The 18,270-nt window shown below is 38.5% G+C and overlaps 1 protein-coding gene and 1 long non-coding RNA gene across 8 annotated transcripts in view; one reads left to right on the forward strand and one right to left on the reverse strand.

The window, feature by feature from the left end:
• LOC119650840 (dual specificity tyrosine-phosphorylation-regulated kinase 2) overlaps positions 1-18,270 on the reverse strand; it is a 276,384-nt gene that overhangs the window by 146,913 nt on the left and 111,201 nt on the right. The window contains exon 1 of one of the 6 annotated variants that reach the window (XM_038053983.1): positions 4,131-4,306. The exons of the other annotated variants lie outside the window; for them this stretch is intronic. Coding sequence (XP_037909911.1) covers positions 4,131-4,151 — 21 coding nt within the window. The 5' untranslated portion in view covers positions 4,152-4,306. Of the gene's footprint in view, positions 1-4,130; positions 4,307-18,270 lie in introns of those variants that run through there. 6 annotated transcript variants of the gene reach the window in all.
• LOC119650841 lies at positions 4,466-5,748 on the forward strand. Of its 2 annotated transcripts, none has more exons than XR_005249379.1 (3): positions 4,466-4,631; positions 4,886-5,520; positions 5,590-5,748. It is a non-coding gene; the product is annotated as an uncharacterized LOC119650841 (long non-coding RNA). The 2 variants fall into 2 exon arrangements; XR_005249378.1 differs by having other exon boundaries at positions 4,467-4,631; positions 5,574-5,748.

Consider the following 18,270-nt stretch of genomic DNA (forward strand, 5'->3'; position numbering starts at 1 on the left):
AACTCAAAGAAGTTCATTTGACGGCAGATACTCGAATCCGCGATTTGCTGCTGAAATGTCCAGAAAATGATCCTGTTTTGAAAAGAATGATAACTAATTATGGGAAGTGAATCATTTGCAGGAATATACATGCAAACTGTCTTAGTACTAACGTGAAGATCCGGCTTCAACGGCTTTAAACCCAGATCTTCATCAAAGGAAGATCATGCTGTTCGTGTGGCGAGATTAGAAGGGCGTGGTGTTTTTTAAGCTTCGACAAAAGAACGATCGATTGGGAAGAGTATTGTCTGTTTCGGCAGTTTGAACGAGTCTGTCGCCTAGATTCCCATGGAATTCGTGTTTTTATAACGGTGGGTTCCATTACAACAATACGAGACCACACACTACTTGGTTTGTCAATAAGAAGTGTTAGAGCTTGGATGAAATGTACTGCCTCACCCAGCATAATCGCCAGTCGCTATATTTGAAGCTCCTTAAACAGACTAACATTAAATTCAGATGAAGCGGTAAATCACCACCTTCTTGGGTCTATTGCCAGTAAAAACGAGAGTCTTCTACGAACGGGGAATTATAAACCTCAGCGAAAAATGACAAAAAGTCATAGACCAAACAGAAAATATTATATACCGAATACTCAAATACATGGAAATATTTCGGAAGAATTTAAAATTAAAAGCGGATTGCACTCCGTCATCGATTTTTCTGCTCGTTCTCAATGACGGTCGCCTTGGCTGGTGATCTTGGAGGGATTCTATAGTAGATGTCAACTTTCCTTAAAATGGCTACAAAAAAACTAAGGTTCTTAGTCTGAGTGGTCATCGCACTGTTCCTATTTACTTTAAAAGACAGGATTCAAAAGCTTCAGACAGTTTGTATATCTAGGAAGCATTGGTTCTCCGGACGGTGTCACCTATCCATATGGTAGTGCAAAATTTCTCAACACCAACATCGAATTGGGACTGTTTCCAACGTTCTTCCTGTGCTGCTATATGGGATCAGTTCATGAAAAATGACTGCTACTGTTACTCGAAAATTCCAAACCGAAGTACTGTGGTCTAAGGCATATATAAAACTTCGCATATGGTGTGCAGGCCAGAAATCGTGCTGATCAGCAGGCAGAAATAGCAGTGGATTGGCCAACACATTAAGAAAGGTCACGCCTCTGTTGCTGGAGATATTTCATCCCTTATAATGTATTCGAATTCCTGATGGTTTTCGGCCTTGTAGGGGAAAAGGGTAAATATAATATTTTTGCTATGCTTTGAGCTATTGAATTCTGCTTTTGAGATTATTATTTGTGCCATATCTCAACGCGAGATTCCGGTTTCGTTTTCTTTTATTCCTTGATCGTTAGCACTAACCATGGTGTATAAGACTATACCAAGCAGTTTATCGACTGCTGAACAAGATGTGGGACAGCGAATCAATGCCTGACGATAGGCAACGAGGCATTATGTGTCCCATTCATAGAAAGGGAGATATCACGCAGTGCAGCAATTATAGAGGTATCACATTGCTCAGTATAAATCTATAATATATTCTCTACTCACACTTAGAAAATCATTGGCCCATACCACAGAGGCCCCACTCCACGCAAATCAGCAACAGATCAGATTTTCTCTCTGCGGCAAGCGATGAAAAAACTATTGGAATATGGCCGCCTATTATAGTATAACCAGAGTAAGGCTCTGTACAGCCATGGGAAGATTTGGTATCCCGACGAAATTAATACAACTAACTAGGCCGACCCTGGCTAATGTGCGAGGACAGCTAACAATAAAAGGATCACTATCGAGACCACTCAACATCAAAAACGTTCGAAGACAAGAGGATGTTCTATCATGCTTCTTTTTTAAACTGACTTCAGCAAAAGTAATTTGCGAAGCTGATGTATGTCCTATCTAGAGTCAAAATTCAACATCTATAACAGCTGCGATGATAACGACAGTTGACTGGCAACAGAGCCTATAAATTTTATAAAAGTTGTTCCTTTGTTTTCTGTAGTTCGTATTAAGTAAAACTATTAAAAAGAAAAAGTTTCCAGTTAAACTATAGATTTATTGGGTGTTTAAGAATTGCAGACAAGTGTTTCTGACACAACATGCGTCCTTCTTCAGTGCCGGTTTTTTAATTGCAATTGATGGACCTTAGCCTAAAACCGGCAGTTCGGGAGTTCCTTGCTAAAGCAGGCCTAGACCGGATACCAGCGTACCAGTTACATAAAATTATATTCAGATTCTTTTTGGGAAAAATCTGCAACTAATAGCTCCAATTGGCAGGACTGCCACACTTCGACAGGAGGATTCCGATGATATTTCCGTTCAGGATTCAGAAAAAGGAAAGCTTCCGTTGAAAGCTTTTTTCACTTCATGAGTTGTAAACTTGGTTCAGGTACCGGTTTCCCGCTCTGAACCCTGCCTGCCATCCAGGTGGCTTCCGCAAAAATTGGATATGACTACCATATGAGAGACATTTGGAACCGTGCTTCAAAAGGGGGTGGCTAATATTGACAGGATAGAATGCAAATCATTCTAAGAGTAACCTAACCTCATTGCGGCAGGAATATTTCCGGAAAATTAAAGCTTATTTGTTGAAATGATATACAATGAGCGTTTAACCCGAAAGCAACAAATACAGGGTTTTGTTTTAAAAATTATATCTGAAGAAACCATGGAAAATTTAATAACATTTCCTGGAAATCCACTATAAATATTTTTATCGAATACCACTTTGAATACCTCTTATCATCCACAAACTCAAGGTTTCTTATGATTCAATAAAATCGAAATCGAATTGTTGCGTATACAATTCAACTCAAGCTGGAAACCCAAACGCACTGACATACATAATTGGAAACATTATACTCTATATAGCACTTTATCAACCCCCGCATATAATCCAGACTCAGACAAACATCATAAAAGTCAGAACTTCCCTTTTATAATGAAAACGATTCGTGTTTATCGCAAACTTATTATTATTGTTGATATTAATTTAATAACGCAAAGACGCAATTCCCAAGAAGCAGCAGTCTTGGATAAAATTTCAAACTGGAAAGTATATTGCGTACTTCTGTGTATTTCCCTGTTTGAAATTTTTTCATAAATTCCTGTGGAACGTTGAAGTCAGAAGAAGATATCCGGCATCGAGGTTTAGGTTCTCAAAGCTCCAAGAAAGGTGAAAGGATCCGATGTGGCGTGTAGGTGTACAGTTGAGAAGTGATTTCCTTGGATCCCCTTGATGTGGTCGACTTATTTACGAATCTGTTTCTAAACGTTAATAATATATCTTCGAAAGCATGAAAAGATGCTTGCCTGAATCTCTCCCGAAGGAATGATAAGTGAAAAGGACATGCTTACATACACACGAGCATGTTCATAAGATGTTATCAAATATTAAAGGTCTTTCGTCATGAACGACTTTTCTCTCAAAAAAGGTGCTAAGCGAAGTATCATTAAACGCTTACTGGCAATTGGCAATAAAAGATTGATTTTACTGGTAAATTGATATGCTTAGCAGAATAAAAAATCAAAAAGGTTTGAAATGAAGGAATCAAATATCGTCACCCACAAACACTCCCATCGGTGAAATGCCTTCTGCAAAAGATAACAATCCCGCTTATGGCACATGTTTGGAAATATCATGAGCATAACCAATTGGGTATAATGCTGATCCTTCCCAGAATTTGCCTAAGGTAATATTCCCAGGAACCAAAAAAATTGTTGGTAAAAATAATTGACATGAGGCCATAATCTCAGAGGTTTTATTGCACTGGTATAAAAGGCGACATGAATGAATACATTACCAGGAAGAAAATTACATCCTTACGGAGATTATACGTAGGAGCCTCGACATCTGAAAATATATACCTGTTTTTGCTTACCTCAAAGGAACAATGAAAACATGTTTATAGGACGTAGTGTTTGGCTGGATAATTAAATCTGTGGAATATTATGGGAGGGTGGTCTGACTCAGGCACAAAGGCAATGGTATTTTCATCTCTGCCGTAAATAAGGGTAATTACTCGGCTAGTTTTGATTTTTTTATAATTATAAATACCTTTTACTCGAAGGAGATTGTTCTCAATGAACATTATCAAATATTTGAAAAGCAAAGCGGAAAACTCGTACCTTTTTCTCAATTTTACACATCCAGACAAAAGGCGACGATTCCAAACCGACCAGTATCCACCAGAAAACTATCTTGTTGAAGTGTCACTATTGTGCGTTTTAATCTAAACTTTCATCATATTAAATTTAGATTTCGAGCTCTCTTTTCCGGATTCGTACGTGTCATTTCGCGGAAACATTTCACCCCGATTGTATTTACGACATGGAAATTTTTCTTTACTTTCACCTCCTGGGATCACAATGACAATGTACTTGACAAAAATGTGTTATTGTCAAACACGTCGATTTTTTTCTAATAGACGAAAATAATTGACATTCGAAATGTTTCAAATTTCAAATACTTTCTTCAAAGTAGCATTGAATGTATATTTTTAGGGCGACATTTTGTTGATGCTCAAAAAATGCCGTAAATCGTTTTATTTGTTTTAATTTTTTTCTAATTGTCTTGATGGTCATAGAATGTGTTTGTTGTCGGAATCGTATTTGAAAATAGTAATTTAGGTATGTGTAGTTCTGGATTATATTCTAGATCCACGGGTACTAAATTCGATGTCGTAAGTTTTGAGAGGGGGAATTGGAAGTTGCTCTTCCCTGTCGCCCCTATAGGCGTATATCCCTGATCGTCAACTACCTCGGAGTAAAACATTTTGTTTTATTTGTTTAAATATAACAATTAGAAGAACTTGATTTAGAACATAATTTTGAAATATATCGTCAGCAGAGTAAAAAAATGAACAACTCTTTTATAAAATTAGAAATTGGAAGAATGACGGAGGAATCAAGTGGCGATGAATACCGGAATGTAAAACAGATGTGGAAGGTATCAGTGAAATCTACTGCAGTACACTGATAGTGCCGCAAGGAGTATGTGACCGGATAATCCACGGCCTAGATAAACTAATTGCTTGAAGGAATTATGCGGACCTTCACATAGTTCATCCTAGTAGTTCTGAAGATCACAGAAAAATCCACGGAAACGTCGACTTAAAATTAATTATTAAAATTAATTAGTTAAATAATTAATTCATTAAAAATAGAGACAAAGCTGTTTTTACCCTAAGATAGTTATTATATCGTATGAAGAACAATTAACCCAACTTTGTAATCAACTAATTGCTCCAGACGTTATATAACTTTGAGAACACAGAAGTTGCTAGAAGCCTTTCCAGGACTCAAACTCCATTATCCATTCCAGCACGTAACAGGCAATATAATTGTCACATTTTCTTAATATGTGACTGACATCGCCTTTTCATCCATGCTTTCATTAATATTTGACCCATACACAGACGGATTTTTTTTCGTTTAAAATTGCGTGGGACCAGAGTACCCCACTGAAAAATGCAGACAAGTGCTGATGGATGCTCGGAGTTTTTCAATAATAGTGGCGGTAAGTTTTCATTTGTTGCTCCTAACTTCATGTTGGTGTTAATATATTTTCAGATTTTTCACAAAACAGGGAAGCAGATCCTACGCTGATAATGCATCAAACGAAATGAAGTGCAACGCCGCGGTTATCAGAAAAAACACTTCCTAGATTTTCGAATTGACCAATACCTCCAATTCTTTCCTCATAAATGTATGTCGCATGCAAATTGTTCCACGACCACGATATGCTCCCATTAATATAAATAGGAAAATTGCGATGATAAATCAAACTGAAAACCTTAGTTTTGTTGGTATTCATCTTTAGTCCGACTCTTCCTATCTTTTCCTCCAAATCCTGAGCCATTTTTTCATGGCTCAGTGAGAGAGCAATTCCTCGAGAAAACAAGGCCTCAACCGTTGAACTTCTCCTTACAAGAAAAATATCGTCGATAACGAGAATAAGGAGTGCCGGTAAAAGAATGCAACCCTTGGGTTTCTACACTTTCAACTTGGAGTTTCTCTGCGATTTTACCTCAATACAGCACATGGAATTTGGTCTCATTATATGTTCCTCCACATTAATTTCTGCTCCTGTGTAAAGCATTCCAAAAAAAAAACTCCCCGTTAACCCTGTCAAAAACCTTCTCGAAATCGAAGCATGAAAGAGGACTCTGGGCTTCGCACACTATTCCAAAATGATACGAAGGGTGCTAATGTGATCGGCACCAAAAGATCTAGAGCGGAAAGCAGTCTGCTCTCGATCGATAAAGCTTTCAAATGTTCTCTGATCCATCACAGGATTATTTATGCTATTACCTTCGCACAGTAGGAAGCGGAAACATCCCTCCAAATGTCGCACGACAAATACTCTTTTTCAGAATCTTAACGATCATTCCCTATGAGAGATCCCAGACTTTCGGGATTTATTAGATGAGCAACTAAGTTCTAGTGCGCGATGGTTGAAGGAGTAGAGCATCAACCTCCCAATCTCGCTACGTTGAGATCGAATCCGAGTGGTCATGGGTGTCTGTGTTCGTCTTGTATTTGTCTCGCTACTGTGAGCTTATCACTTGTACAACTTTAAGTGTGATGATAGTAAAACTGAAGCACAATCTGACTGTGTAGATCTCCTATACTCCACCAAAGAGTGAACAGGAAACAATAAATAACCCATTTTGAGAGAATAGTGACTTTGTTTTGGCATTATATACTTTTGGTTGTGCGAAAATGTCTAATTTTATGACAAATAATCGTCATTTGCATTACTTTTTCTTATTTCATTTGAAAGAAACGCCGTTTAGAAGGCTTAGAGAACAAGTGTACAGAGATGCTGCTGTAAGTGAAACAACGTACCGTGATTAGTTCCGTCGCTTCAAAGATGATGATTTCGATGTTAAGGGCTTTCGTCGTGAAGGAAGGCCTAAAACCTTCGAAGATACTGAATTGGAAGCAGTGCTCGTCGTCGTGCTTCTACATCGTCGGCTTGGCCGAATGTTCACGATGCGAAGGTTGTGCTGCTATCTGGTAGGGCCATGAGCGGTTGAATCCGAACAAAATCATCACTGGTGAAAGATATCAACTTGATGAAACTGAGATGAGTATTGCGTGAAAAATGACCTCCACAAACAAGATGATAGGTTAAGGCACCAAAACTACAGAGACCTAAATCATTGAGCAGTGAATTGAAATTCAAATCATTGATGAAATTCAAGGTGGTTTTCCAAACGGATGATTCCCGAATAACGAAATATTCTCAGTGAAAGAGGTGCCAGAATCATGCTGGGAGCGTAATATTACCGTGCATCAGGTGTTCCGTTGAGTTTAAGAAATCGAATCTAATGTACTATATAAGCCTGACTTGACTTTTGGATTCCTCGAAAACCTGTTCATATAACAAGGATAGCAACGACGAATATGCCATTCATAGACACAAGCAATGTTTTTAGTATCGAATCATGGCGGGGGATGAGCAATGAGGCCTCGTAAATATGAGCAAACTATAGATGGCTCCAGGACGAACAGCAATGCTGAAATCCATCATGATTTCTGCTAGGTTGCAGTAGAAGGGTATATTGCACTGGGAGATGGGAAAGTGGTCAGCAAGAAGCTATAAATTACACAGCTGCATCACGTAAATGAGGCAATTCAGTTTAAGGGACCAGAGTGACACATCAAACCATACGGCTTCACAGCAACCCTGGGCCCCATGTTAAATAAGTGGCCAAGGACGCAGTGTAAGAGCTCGAATGGAAGGTCTCTCAGTATCCACGATATTCTCCAGATTTTGCACAACAATTCCTTTGACATAAAAGCGGACAGTTTTCATCGGAACCAGATCAACAAATTGTTCAAAGTATGCGAACAGATATTAAGATATTAAGGGCGAATATATTATTAATTATTCTATTTCTACAATTGCTTCTATCTTGAGTGTTGGCCGAGTTTACAAAACAATGAACGATGTCTCGCGGTAATGGGGACGAAGATGTTAAGTTAGACGAGTGGCGTAACATACCATGGCCAGGTCCGAAATGGGGATATTCGCCATCGATATGGAGTTGCACCAATCGCGAAAAAATTGCGTGGTCACGACACGTTAACGAGAGTTCACTTGCCAAGATTGGTCTGAACATCGAAGTCTATGGGAAAAGACCAAAAGATGGTGATGGTAATCGGAGAGCTCATCAATCAAGATCAACCAACGGGCAAAGAAGAATCGTGTTTAGTATACAACGTTCCACCTCCTCCCTTATAAAGTTGAGAACGCTAAAATAAGTCGATCATATAAAGTGTGTGGGCCATACTCTATTCCTAAAACTAACTATCGCGGGCTAAGCGCAAAGGGAGGGTCTAATTGGCAAGCCTAGGAAAAAGTATCCACTGTCTTGGATAATGGTAATGAAGGAGGCTACTGCATTTCGATGAGAAGGAAATATTTTAGCGGATAATAGAGTTTTAGAAAAAAATCCCAATTTCATTCTTCGGAAAACACTCTCCTTTGAAATGGGAGTTACCTTAGATATATATAACCCCTAACTAGAAGAAAATAGTTGCCACCGTTGGAAGTCTTATCTTCCCGAACCGTTTAAATTTGAAACTTCGCATTTGCATTGCCAATTTAACTTACAGGTTAAGCCCAGCATAAAGTCATTCCAGGTTAATAAAAGTCAGGTTTGTAGCTCATAATTGAACAAGATTATCGCATCGAAGGGATCTTAATCCAAAAAAATCCCAGGGTTAGTTGAACTCCACATACTGATATTTTTACTCGATTTTTCATCCTAAAAATTTCAGAGACTTTTTCAACGTCTGACACTTTTAGAGATAAGTTATCAACCGAAGACAATAGGACGCGAATTCTAGTTTTTCTGAACAAAATTCAATGAAATCAACACATCAGCACCAAATTCCCATGAATTACAAACCTCTCTTACAGAATTGTTGACATAGTGGATCTATATAAATTGGTTTCCAACATTCAATCGACTGCATCCGAGCACTTCGCCCCTAGGGCCGTCATAACCCAACCAATGCTTATTCTCATAAAGCCATTTAGCCACCGTAATCATGTCATCGGATCCATCATATTGGTTGGAAAGGAGTTATCATAATTTAATTGAAATACGATTCGGGTTCAAATTCAAATTTATATCCACAAGGCCTCACATACATGCAGGGAGTGGATGTAGTATTACTTCATTTACTACACACAATTATAAACGACCTTTCGCGGCTGTAGGACATTCGATTTGTATGATTTGTTGGACGTTTGTTTGATCTGTAGGTTTGCTTGCTTATTGAATTGGAAAAAAACAAGGTATCATATTTCCAAATGCAATTATCTGTCTTTATAGGCCTTGTGTTGAACAGGAGCGTAATGGCGTTAGAATACATATTTCTAGAGATACTGCGGGTTTATTCGAAACATGTGAAAGAATTTTTTTGATGGCAAGTCGAATTTTCACTGTCAAGTGGATGAACCTTAATTTGAGAGTATTTAAATATACTAGTTCTGATATTGAGTGAAAGTTCTTAATTCAGACTTTTTATTTCAAAGTTAGAAAATATATTCCCTTTCATTCTTTGCTGGTACAAAGGAGCTGAACTTTTCCTGGAACGCAATTATGTTCCCTGGAAAATAGGGGATAACAGGATAATTACACTCCTTACATTTCCTCACATAAACTCCTAAAGCCACTCATCCTTGCTACTGAATAAATAAATAAAAAAGTTCATAATTTTGTTATGAAGATTTCAACCCTCTGAAATTACTTTCACGATGGAGAAACTTATAACCGTAAAGGAACATAAATAAACTTTTGGAAAATAATAATCCCGGAAGGATTCTGCTCGTTGACCCATTCGGTCGAAAAGTAGAACTATTAAATTTAAAGCAGGTAGAGAAGCAAGGCTGAAGGTAGCATTTTCTATAGAGAGATAATATAAAAGTATCACAACATAGAAAGTACCAACCATGGGGCGGAGAATAAAATAATATCCTTAAACAAAAAATTGGCGTAGTTAGAAAATGTAACTACATACTATTGGCTGAAGGAAATAAATTGTACTAATTTTTAAGTAAGGGGCAAGGTTCCTTCACTGTTCTAATATAATTAAATCGGAAAATTTCGAGAGCGCTCAAGTGACTTCATTGGAATAGACGTCACTATTAAAATAATACAAGAAATTATTTGAAATGTTTTTAATGAAATCACGCAATTTCGTGAAGCCAATCAACAACAACCCCAACCCCACGGAATTTTCCCAACAGTAATAAGAGCAGAAATACTATTCTGCTATTGTGGTTTGCCTTTATTCCAGACTTTGCGGAAGGAAACTGGAACTTTTACGTAGGGCATTTCCAAACTCAGGAGTTTATTCACCAGAAAGCACCTAAATAAAGTTATCTTGCCTCATTTTCAAACATTTTATTATTACCTGGGAAATTCAAAAGAAAAAGTTTTCAAGAGTGAAGTATTTTATATTGAAAGCAACAAAAAAGTGGGCGTTTGAGTTTTTAATAATTTTGATTCGTTGACCGCTCAGTCCTCATCACCTAGATAATCTCTTATAGCGCAACTTTTTTAATTTTTTTTTTGGTTTACCACACACTTGGAAAGCCAATTAATTTCAAGAAATGGTTCTGTACATAAAATGTGTTGGTTTTACACGATATTAGAAGACAGGGACTAGAAAAACCACATCCTGGTCATATCGAGAGATCCTGAAATTGTGGAACAGATACATGAAGCCAGACAGCTTTTAAGGATATCGAATTGGTGGACCTCGGCGCAAAACCGGGATGTCTCGAGTTTCTTATTAAGGCAGGCCTAGACGGGATACCGGTTGTTGCGCCGTTGATGATGATGATACATGAAGCAGCAACTTCATAAACCCGTCCGTACCAACAGACCAAAAAGGGGCTTGCGATGGTTCTGGGCAAGAATATCTTAATTAGGACACAGCACGCAAGAATTTTGAGACGTAACAGCTACGATCTACATTATATTTTTATAGACTATCTTTACAGAACCCATTTTACAATACAACCCATTACAATCTGTTGTGGAAATTTTGTAGTAAACAATACATCGGGTTTCAATTCTGTTCTTTCGAATGGTAAAGTTCGGTATCGCTTACGAAATATTGCCATAAATAACCAAATAACCGAACTACATTGAAATGAGGCGAACTTTTTAGAGTGGATTCATAATACTTGTCATGAGTAGAAAAGCAATCCAGAGCATTTGCTTCAAGGCCTGTTGAAACGTTGGAAGAGTGAAACGCAAGAGTGGCTACTTCAGGGACTGAAAAACAGTTGCAAATCTTCGAGCCTTCGGCCTGCTGAAACACCCGAAACGAAATACCCGACTTCAGATTGAACCCTTACGGAAGGCTCCATAAAATAGCATTCAATTACAATAAAGACAACGCTTACAAAGTGTATCGTGGGGTCCTCATTGAACCAATGGCTAGATTGTGCTTACTTTTGAAGTTTTAGAAACAAATGGTTGGCATGTGATGTTCCATACACTAAGACCACTTCTAACTTACATTGCTGAAGCTACCGAGGAATCTAAAAACATTTTTAAGAGGTTAGATATTGTCTTCTATTTATAGTCAAGCCTAAAATTGATAGACCAGTAGCTTACTCCAAACTATAATTTTTATTTTACAGTGTCGATATATATTTCGAGAGCAACTTACACTGTAAAATAAAAATTGTAGTTTGAAGTAAGCTACTGGTCTGTCAATCCAAAAACATTTTACAGCATATACGGAAATAAAATTTATGGTTTCAAATGAACGATGAAAATATGGTAATTTATACAAAATCAAAACAGGAAGGCATGAAGGGCCTGGGGCTTTAACATAAGTACCTGCCGTATACGTATAATCCTACGGTTCTCTTCGCACACGGATTGATTTAGTAACTACAGTCAAAGTCCCACCGTGACCGCGGTCCTAGTTTATATCAGGTCTATATCAGGTGCGAGGTCTATCTAATAGGTCTGCCGTAATTAAGGAGTATGACCCGCGAATTGTAAAGTGCAACTCCACGCATTGAGCCCACTTGGAGCCCTGCGCACGACATGCCTGCACCATGAAACTCTCAACCAGGAGTCAACTGCAAATAATCGGCTCGAGAGTACATCAAATGAGTCCCTTGCAGACCCAAGTCTGGTCGCTCTACCCGAGTGCATAGGTGCGGCACGGTTTCGAGTGCAAGAGGAAGAATATCATCAGATTGGGGATTTCTTCCAATAATCGAAAAAAACACATCTGGTTTTTTGCAAATATGAACGAGCAGGAAAACGTCTGCCGGGTTCAACCAGTATCATATACGGAATTAGTGGGTAGCACTCGACTTTTACTGAAAATCCAAGCGTACGGATATCGAATGATCACACTTTAACAATGAGAGAAATAACATTCCGGCAAGACCCACATAAAAGCGGTTGGAAATAGGTTTGCTCGTGCTGACAGATAAGCCATGGATAGAAACAATCACCGCAAGATGATAGAATAAGAACCGATATAGATAGCAACCGTTACCATGTGCCATAACACTCACGACCTGAAATGTGACTAAATTGACTGGCGACTCATAAGGCATTTCACTTCTAACTTATGTAATATAGTACCAGATGAATAAATGGCTAAAACCACACTACGGCTGAGAGAAATCAAATTGGACCAACTCATCAATTTGGAGCAATAAAAAGAGTCAAGAAGAAAACAGAGGTTTGAACAAAGTAGATCACTTGAGTAACATTGCACGGCTCTCAATTGGAAAACCTGGCAAACAGGGCCCAAAAGAAATCTGTTTACGCAACCAGATGAAAAGTATATGCAGATGTATCGCCTATCACATGATTGAAGAACTGCGTTGAAAGAGTTAGCAGCGAATGACAAAAGCTGGGCAGAGATCATCGGTATCCGTCCGGTCTAGGCCTGCCTTAATAAGGAACTCCAGACACCCCGGTTTTACGCCAAGGTCCACCAATTCTACATTGCCTAGAAAAAATATCCAAACACCCTTCCATCAAACCTACCTGATTTGAAACATCAAGTTTCCAGTCTGAACTTACAAACTCTTACTTTCGATAGAGTAGCTAGTCGAATCCCAGAAATTCGAACAGGAGAAGAAAGTTTATTCAGTCTTCCTTGATATTGAACACCTACCGAGGAATTGTGCTACTATTCCAACTGTGTCACACTTCTTTGTAAATAATTTTATAACATGAACCATGAACAAATTCAAATCATCGGTTGGTCAAAATGCGCTTTAGCTCTCTTCAAGTCTCTAGTGCTCTGCACCAAGTGATTCTAGGGTGCCCCACTCATCGGGCTCATTGCGGGCTAGTGAGGTCCTCAACATAATTTCTCTCCTGTCAGTTTGGAAATTTAAAGATTTTTGGGTTGTTTTCCTTTCTCGATATTTCTCTCAAATTTACTGAGTAGTTCCTATCAAGGTATTTGCAAGCTCCGTCGTGGGATCTCCTGAAAACTTAAAGTCGGTATTTGATGAGAGAGCCGTGAGACAAAACAAACGAAAAAACTGAACGTAATGTGAAACATGCCACCATATTTTAGCCCCTCTGTATCTCTCTGACAGTATTGTCAGCAAAGAATTATGCTAACGGATTGACGAACCCACAAGAACAAGAGGCATGATCGGCATCGTCAACCAACCCATTAAAAAACACCCGTTCATTAGAGATCCTAATTCTTTGTAGGTACAAAACTAAAAACCTTCATGGCTATTAGAATTTGGATAAAGAAATATTCCACGACATCGCTTGCCGCCGTGGCCGTAGATGATTTTACCTTCAAACCAGTATGGTAGTCAGATACCACCGGGAAAATTGCCCGTTTTGGGCTTAAATACACTTGCTTCTTAAGGGCATGAAGCCATAGGAGGATTGCGTAATAATCGTGATAAGACGTCTTCTGTTAGTAGAAAGACCCCCAACGTTTGCCTTTGCGTGGCTTAAGGATGAAACTCCTACTACAGCCTCAATACCACGGTACATATATGCACTCCTAAAGACAATTCATGACCAGCTACCACAAAACTAGCCGACGTAACTGATAAGGTCTATGCCGTGCTTCCTTCGGCACCAAACATCGCAGAATCATGTTTAACGCAACTAGTTCAGCAATTGTTAAGCCAGCTTGCAGAACTGCAAGTGGAAATTCGCGCAGTTAAATAGCAGATCTACTGCGTGAATTTATGGAGGTTCAATTCCAAAGCCATCAAATGCACGAAACCATACAATTGGTATCGCTTTCAGGACACGCTTCTGTCCGACCGAAATACGAATATAGACACAGGCGCCGATAAAAGCATTTACCTGCGTTCCAACAAGCAAGGGCCGTATAAAAAGAGACAATGTTTTCAGTCCGTCTATGAGTACATCGATGGGTAACAAAATCGAAAAGAAAACGATATCGAACCAACACTAGGAAACGCCAGTTCAACAACATGCAACGGTAGACCCAAACGAAACAATTAATCAAGCACACTGAATATAAAGACGACAAGTGGAGATACAGACATGAGCCAGAATAGAAGACCAGGACACAAAACATTCAAAAAATTAAGCCAGGTCCAAGTAAATGTGGAAACAATTTCGCGGAGAGTGCAGCCAGAGAAGGCATTTCAGCAGGTAACCTTCTGGATGGAATTCACTAGTCGTGGGTGATGATTTCCATAAGCAATCAAAGCTTCAATTCTATTGTAAGGGTAACATATCAAGAAGAATTTTGCACTGCTGCAGATAAGTAGGTACATAATTGCAGAGCAACATTCAGGGATGTTTTCCTCGAGAGAGTTGACAAATGTTAGCGATAGTTAATCTGAAGTGAAGTCGAAAGCGGAATAAAGAATAAAACCAAACATTTTGAAAGCAGGATTGATAACACCGACGAAGTGGAAATTGAAAGAAGTGAGATTGCCCACTGGAACCCATTGGAACAGGTTCACGCAGATTTCGAACAATAAACACGAGAAGAAAACTTCAAAATTTCAAAGAAGTTTTAAAGTTACATATTTTTCAACAGACAAGGAATGAAATAAATTCTCAATACCAGTCTGCCTGAAAGAGCCGAAAATGAGAGGAACCTTTTTATTTGATTACAGCATAGCAGCTCGGAGACATACCGAATCACGTCGTATGTCTAGTCGCCAGCAGTAAGGACTAGTCAAACTTTTCGAAGATGGACAAAAGGGAAACCCGCAAAATTCTTACCTGGCCTAAGCTGGTTCTCTAATTGCCCAATTATAGAATTTAAGACGCTCAATGTAGATATTCAAAGGAAAAGCTCAATCGATTCTACGTTTTAATTAACCTCTCCCATTCTCTTTGAAAGTTAAATCACGAAACTGTAAAAAAGAACAATAATATTGATTATTTTCAACACGGAAGTATTCGTTTGAGTAGAAGCAAATAAGACGTAGGTAGCATTGCTTCCTGAGAAAATACATAGATACTAGGACGTGAGAGAAATTTCTAATAAAAGCAGGTGCCTTGCTTTGTTCACACTGCTCCATGCATTAGAAAGCATACTATCCATTAAATTTCTGAATGACCACAGCTTCTCTTTGCCCAGCAAAACGACAACCGGCTGCAGGATGCAGGTGCCTACATTATTAAAAACTTGCGGATGCGGTAGAACGTCGACAGATTCATTCTCAATTCACAAATTGAAATTGGATCTTCTTGAAATCGCCTTCCTCTCGAACACAAGCATACAGAATGAAAATCCTGCAAACTAGAAAGTATCGCAAGCTATGGAACCACTCGCCGCCCAGATACTACTCAACCATCAACATTGGAAAAGAACTCATGACCAGGGGCGAAAATGTGCACATTATTTTCATGGTCATCCGTGAAAACCGAAAAAGCAATTCCAGGTGTTCCTCTTTTGCGAAGAATTAGATTATGACTGTATATGTGGACCGAGACCGGTTCCACTCTGCAAAATGTGTGCAACTAGCAAAGATGCCGCATGCTACCCTCAGGCGTCCAGTATGGGTCCTCCATTGAAATTTTCCCTAATGAACAATGAAAGTCTAATAACGTGTGCAGTAACTCCGTTCTAAACGGCTAGTTGTTGCGTGGTAGTTTGCTACTAAATTACATACTTCACGGAAGTTTAATAGAATCGGCAACAACGTACTTTTCGACGTTTTTGTAGGAGAGGTTCAGAAAAAAAAACTTTGAATTAAAAGAATGATTAACTTGGCTGTATCTTTACTCAGCAATTGTGGTGCGGCCATCTACAAAGTCTTGAATCAGGTTATTCACTTTCGAGGTCATGCGTTCATTTTTTGGGGTCTACTCTAACGAAATGTCATTGAACGCTATTTACGCGATATATTGTAACTATAGATACATAGATAGTTGCATGCGCTCGAAATTTAGTTTAAGATGAATTGATGCTGTTAAAGTGGGTGCTTGGATTTTGACAGGCAATTGCAATGATAGGGGATTGTTTTATTTTGCCTTCATATGTCAGTAGATCATCTAGAGATGTCAGTAGAAAGTAGTGTAAGAGGGAAAATTGAATTGTTATATTTTTTAACTATGATCAGGAAACCTGCGTCAACTTCCAGGAAACTAATGGAATATTGACATAGATCCTTCAAGTAGAAGCTATAGATACAAATGAAATGGAAGTTCGCGTATTGATGCTCGGAATTTAAAATTTGATAATAGATTGATGAACATGATTACTTTCGAACCATTATTGGAAGCGAATGCTTCATAGTCACGGTTTGAGTTGTTAAACTGAGAAATTTACATATTCACTAAATTATGCTATTCCGTTAAACAATTACGCGTACCCCCTAATAGTGAACATCAAACATTTCTTCAATGAGTTATTGTAGCTGAACTGGAATGCAACGACCCAACTCAGTTTAATCAATCTAGAATTAAATTTTAGATGGAAGAATGTAGGATGCCTTGTCGTCTTCATGTTCATTAGACGACGGCAAATTAACAGGCAGTCGCAAGTTCCATAGTCCCACCGGGTCGAGGTACCGTGGTGCCTGCAACTCATATGTCCTCGTCATCATCAGTCAGTTCGATTTCCATCAATTAGACATTATATGATTTATGAAGAGGTTCAGTAGCTTTTTTCGCATCCACATGAAAAAAACGGACAGGTTATACGGGTATGGCACGGTTTTTGGGCTTGGTTAAATCACTGTGGTGGTTTGTTAAATTGAAATTGAATCGTGGAAGGTTGAGCATGGCTAGGTATCTGTGGTTGCCTGATTTTGCAACTAAGTGTCGAGGAGAATAAATAGTGAGTTTAGGTGCTTCTTGGAACTCAGCTTTAAAGGCGTAGGTAGAAGCGCATTTTCCGAGAATGAAACCTCCATCTGGTGACATATGTATTAAGTATGCGTTTTATCATCGAATCCGACTGTACACCACATATTCCCGCAAAGCAATCTAAAGATAAACCAACCTCCGTAGTATTTTCATCGCAAGCAATCTTTCATGAAATTTGCACTTATGCTGTGCATGTATGAAAATAAATCTTCAAAGATATTAACTTCAATTAGATAGTAAATTGGCTGTGATAGTGGCATGACGACACTACGCCAAGCAACGTAACATTTACGCTGATGTAATATAAAAGCAGGGCAAGATCTTATGAAAATGTAATTTGTGAATATCAAAGTACACATTGCCCGTGCCAAAAGATGAGTACTTGAATAATATCAACAAGTGGTTTTTCAGAAGCTCAGTGTACAGATATAGCTGAAAAATTCACTTGATGAGCTTTTCAGACTGATAGATTGATGGACGACATGAGTGCTGTTTCAGAGAAAATAAATATACGTTCGCCCTTGTAGATACGCCCATGATATGTTACAACTGGAAAAATAATAGCCGTCTATTGGTATAACAATAAAAATCGTTACTGAATGAAATCAGTTTATGAGAAAAGCTGATTACGTAGCTTCCGGAGAAGTTTGATTTAATATTTTCATCCCAATAAAATAACCTTGTGCTTGCTCAGCAAAAATTAAATTAACTTGGTTGAGTCAAAAAATTTAGACGGCTCAAGAAGCTTCTACATACATATGCATTTGTAAATTAAAATTCTCTTGTAGATAAGTTCCGAGTAATTTCCGGTGAATTGTGCAAGGAATTCTAAGGAAATGAGTCTGCAAATGCCTAACCGTGATAATGTCGGAAAATGGCTGCTAGATCTAGTACGCACCATTTCGCTTATCTATTTACTTTAG

The sequence above is a fragment of the Hermetia illucens genome, chromosome 3 (genome assembly GCF_905115235.1).
Source record: "Hermetia illucens chromosome 3, iHerIll2.2.curated.20191125, whole genome shotgun sequence".
NCBI classification, from domain to species: domain Eukaryota; kingdom Metazoa; phylum Arthropoda; class Insecta; order Diptera; family Stratiomyidae; genus Hermetia; species Hermetia illucens.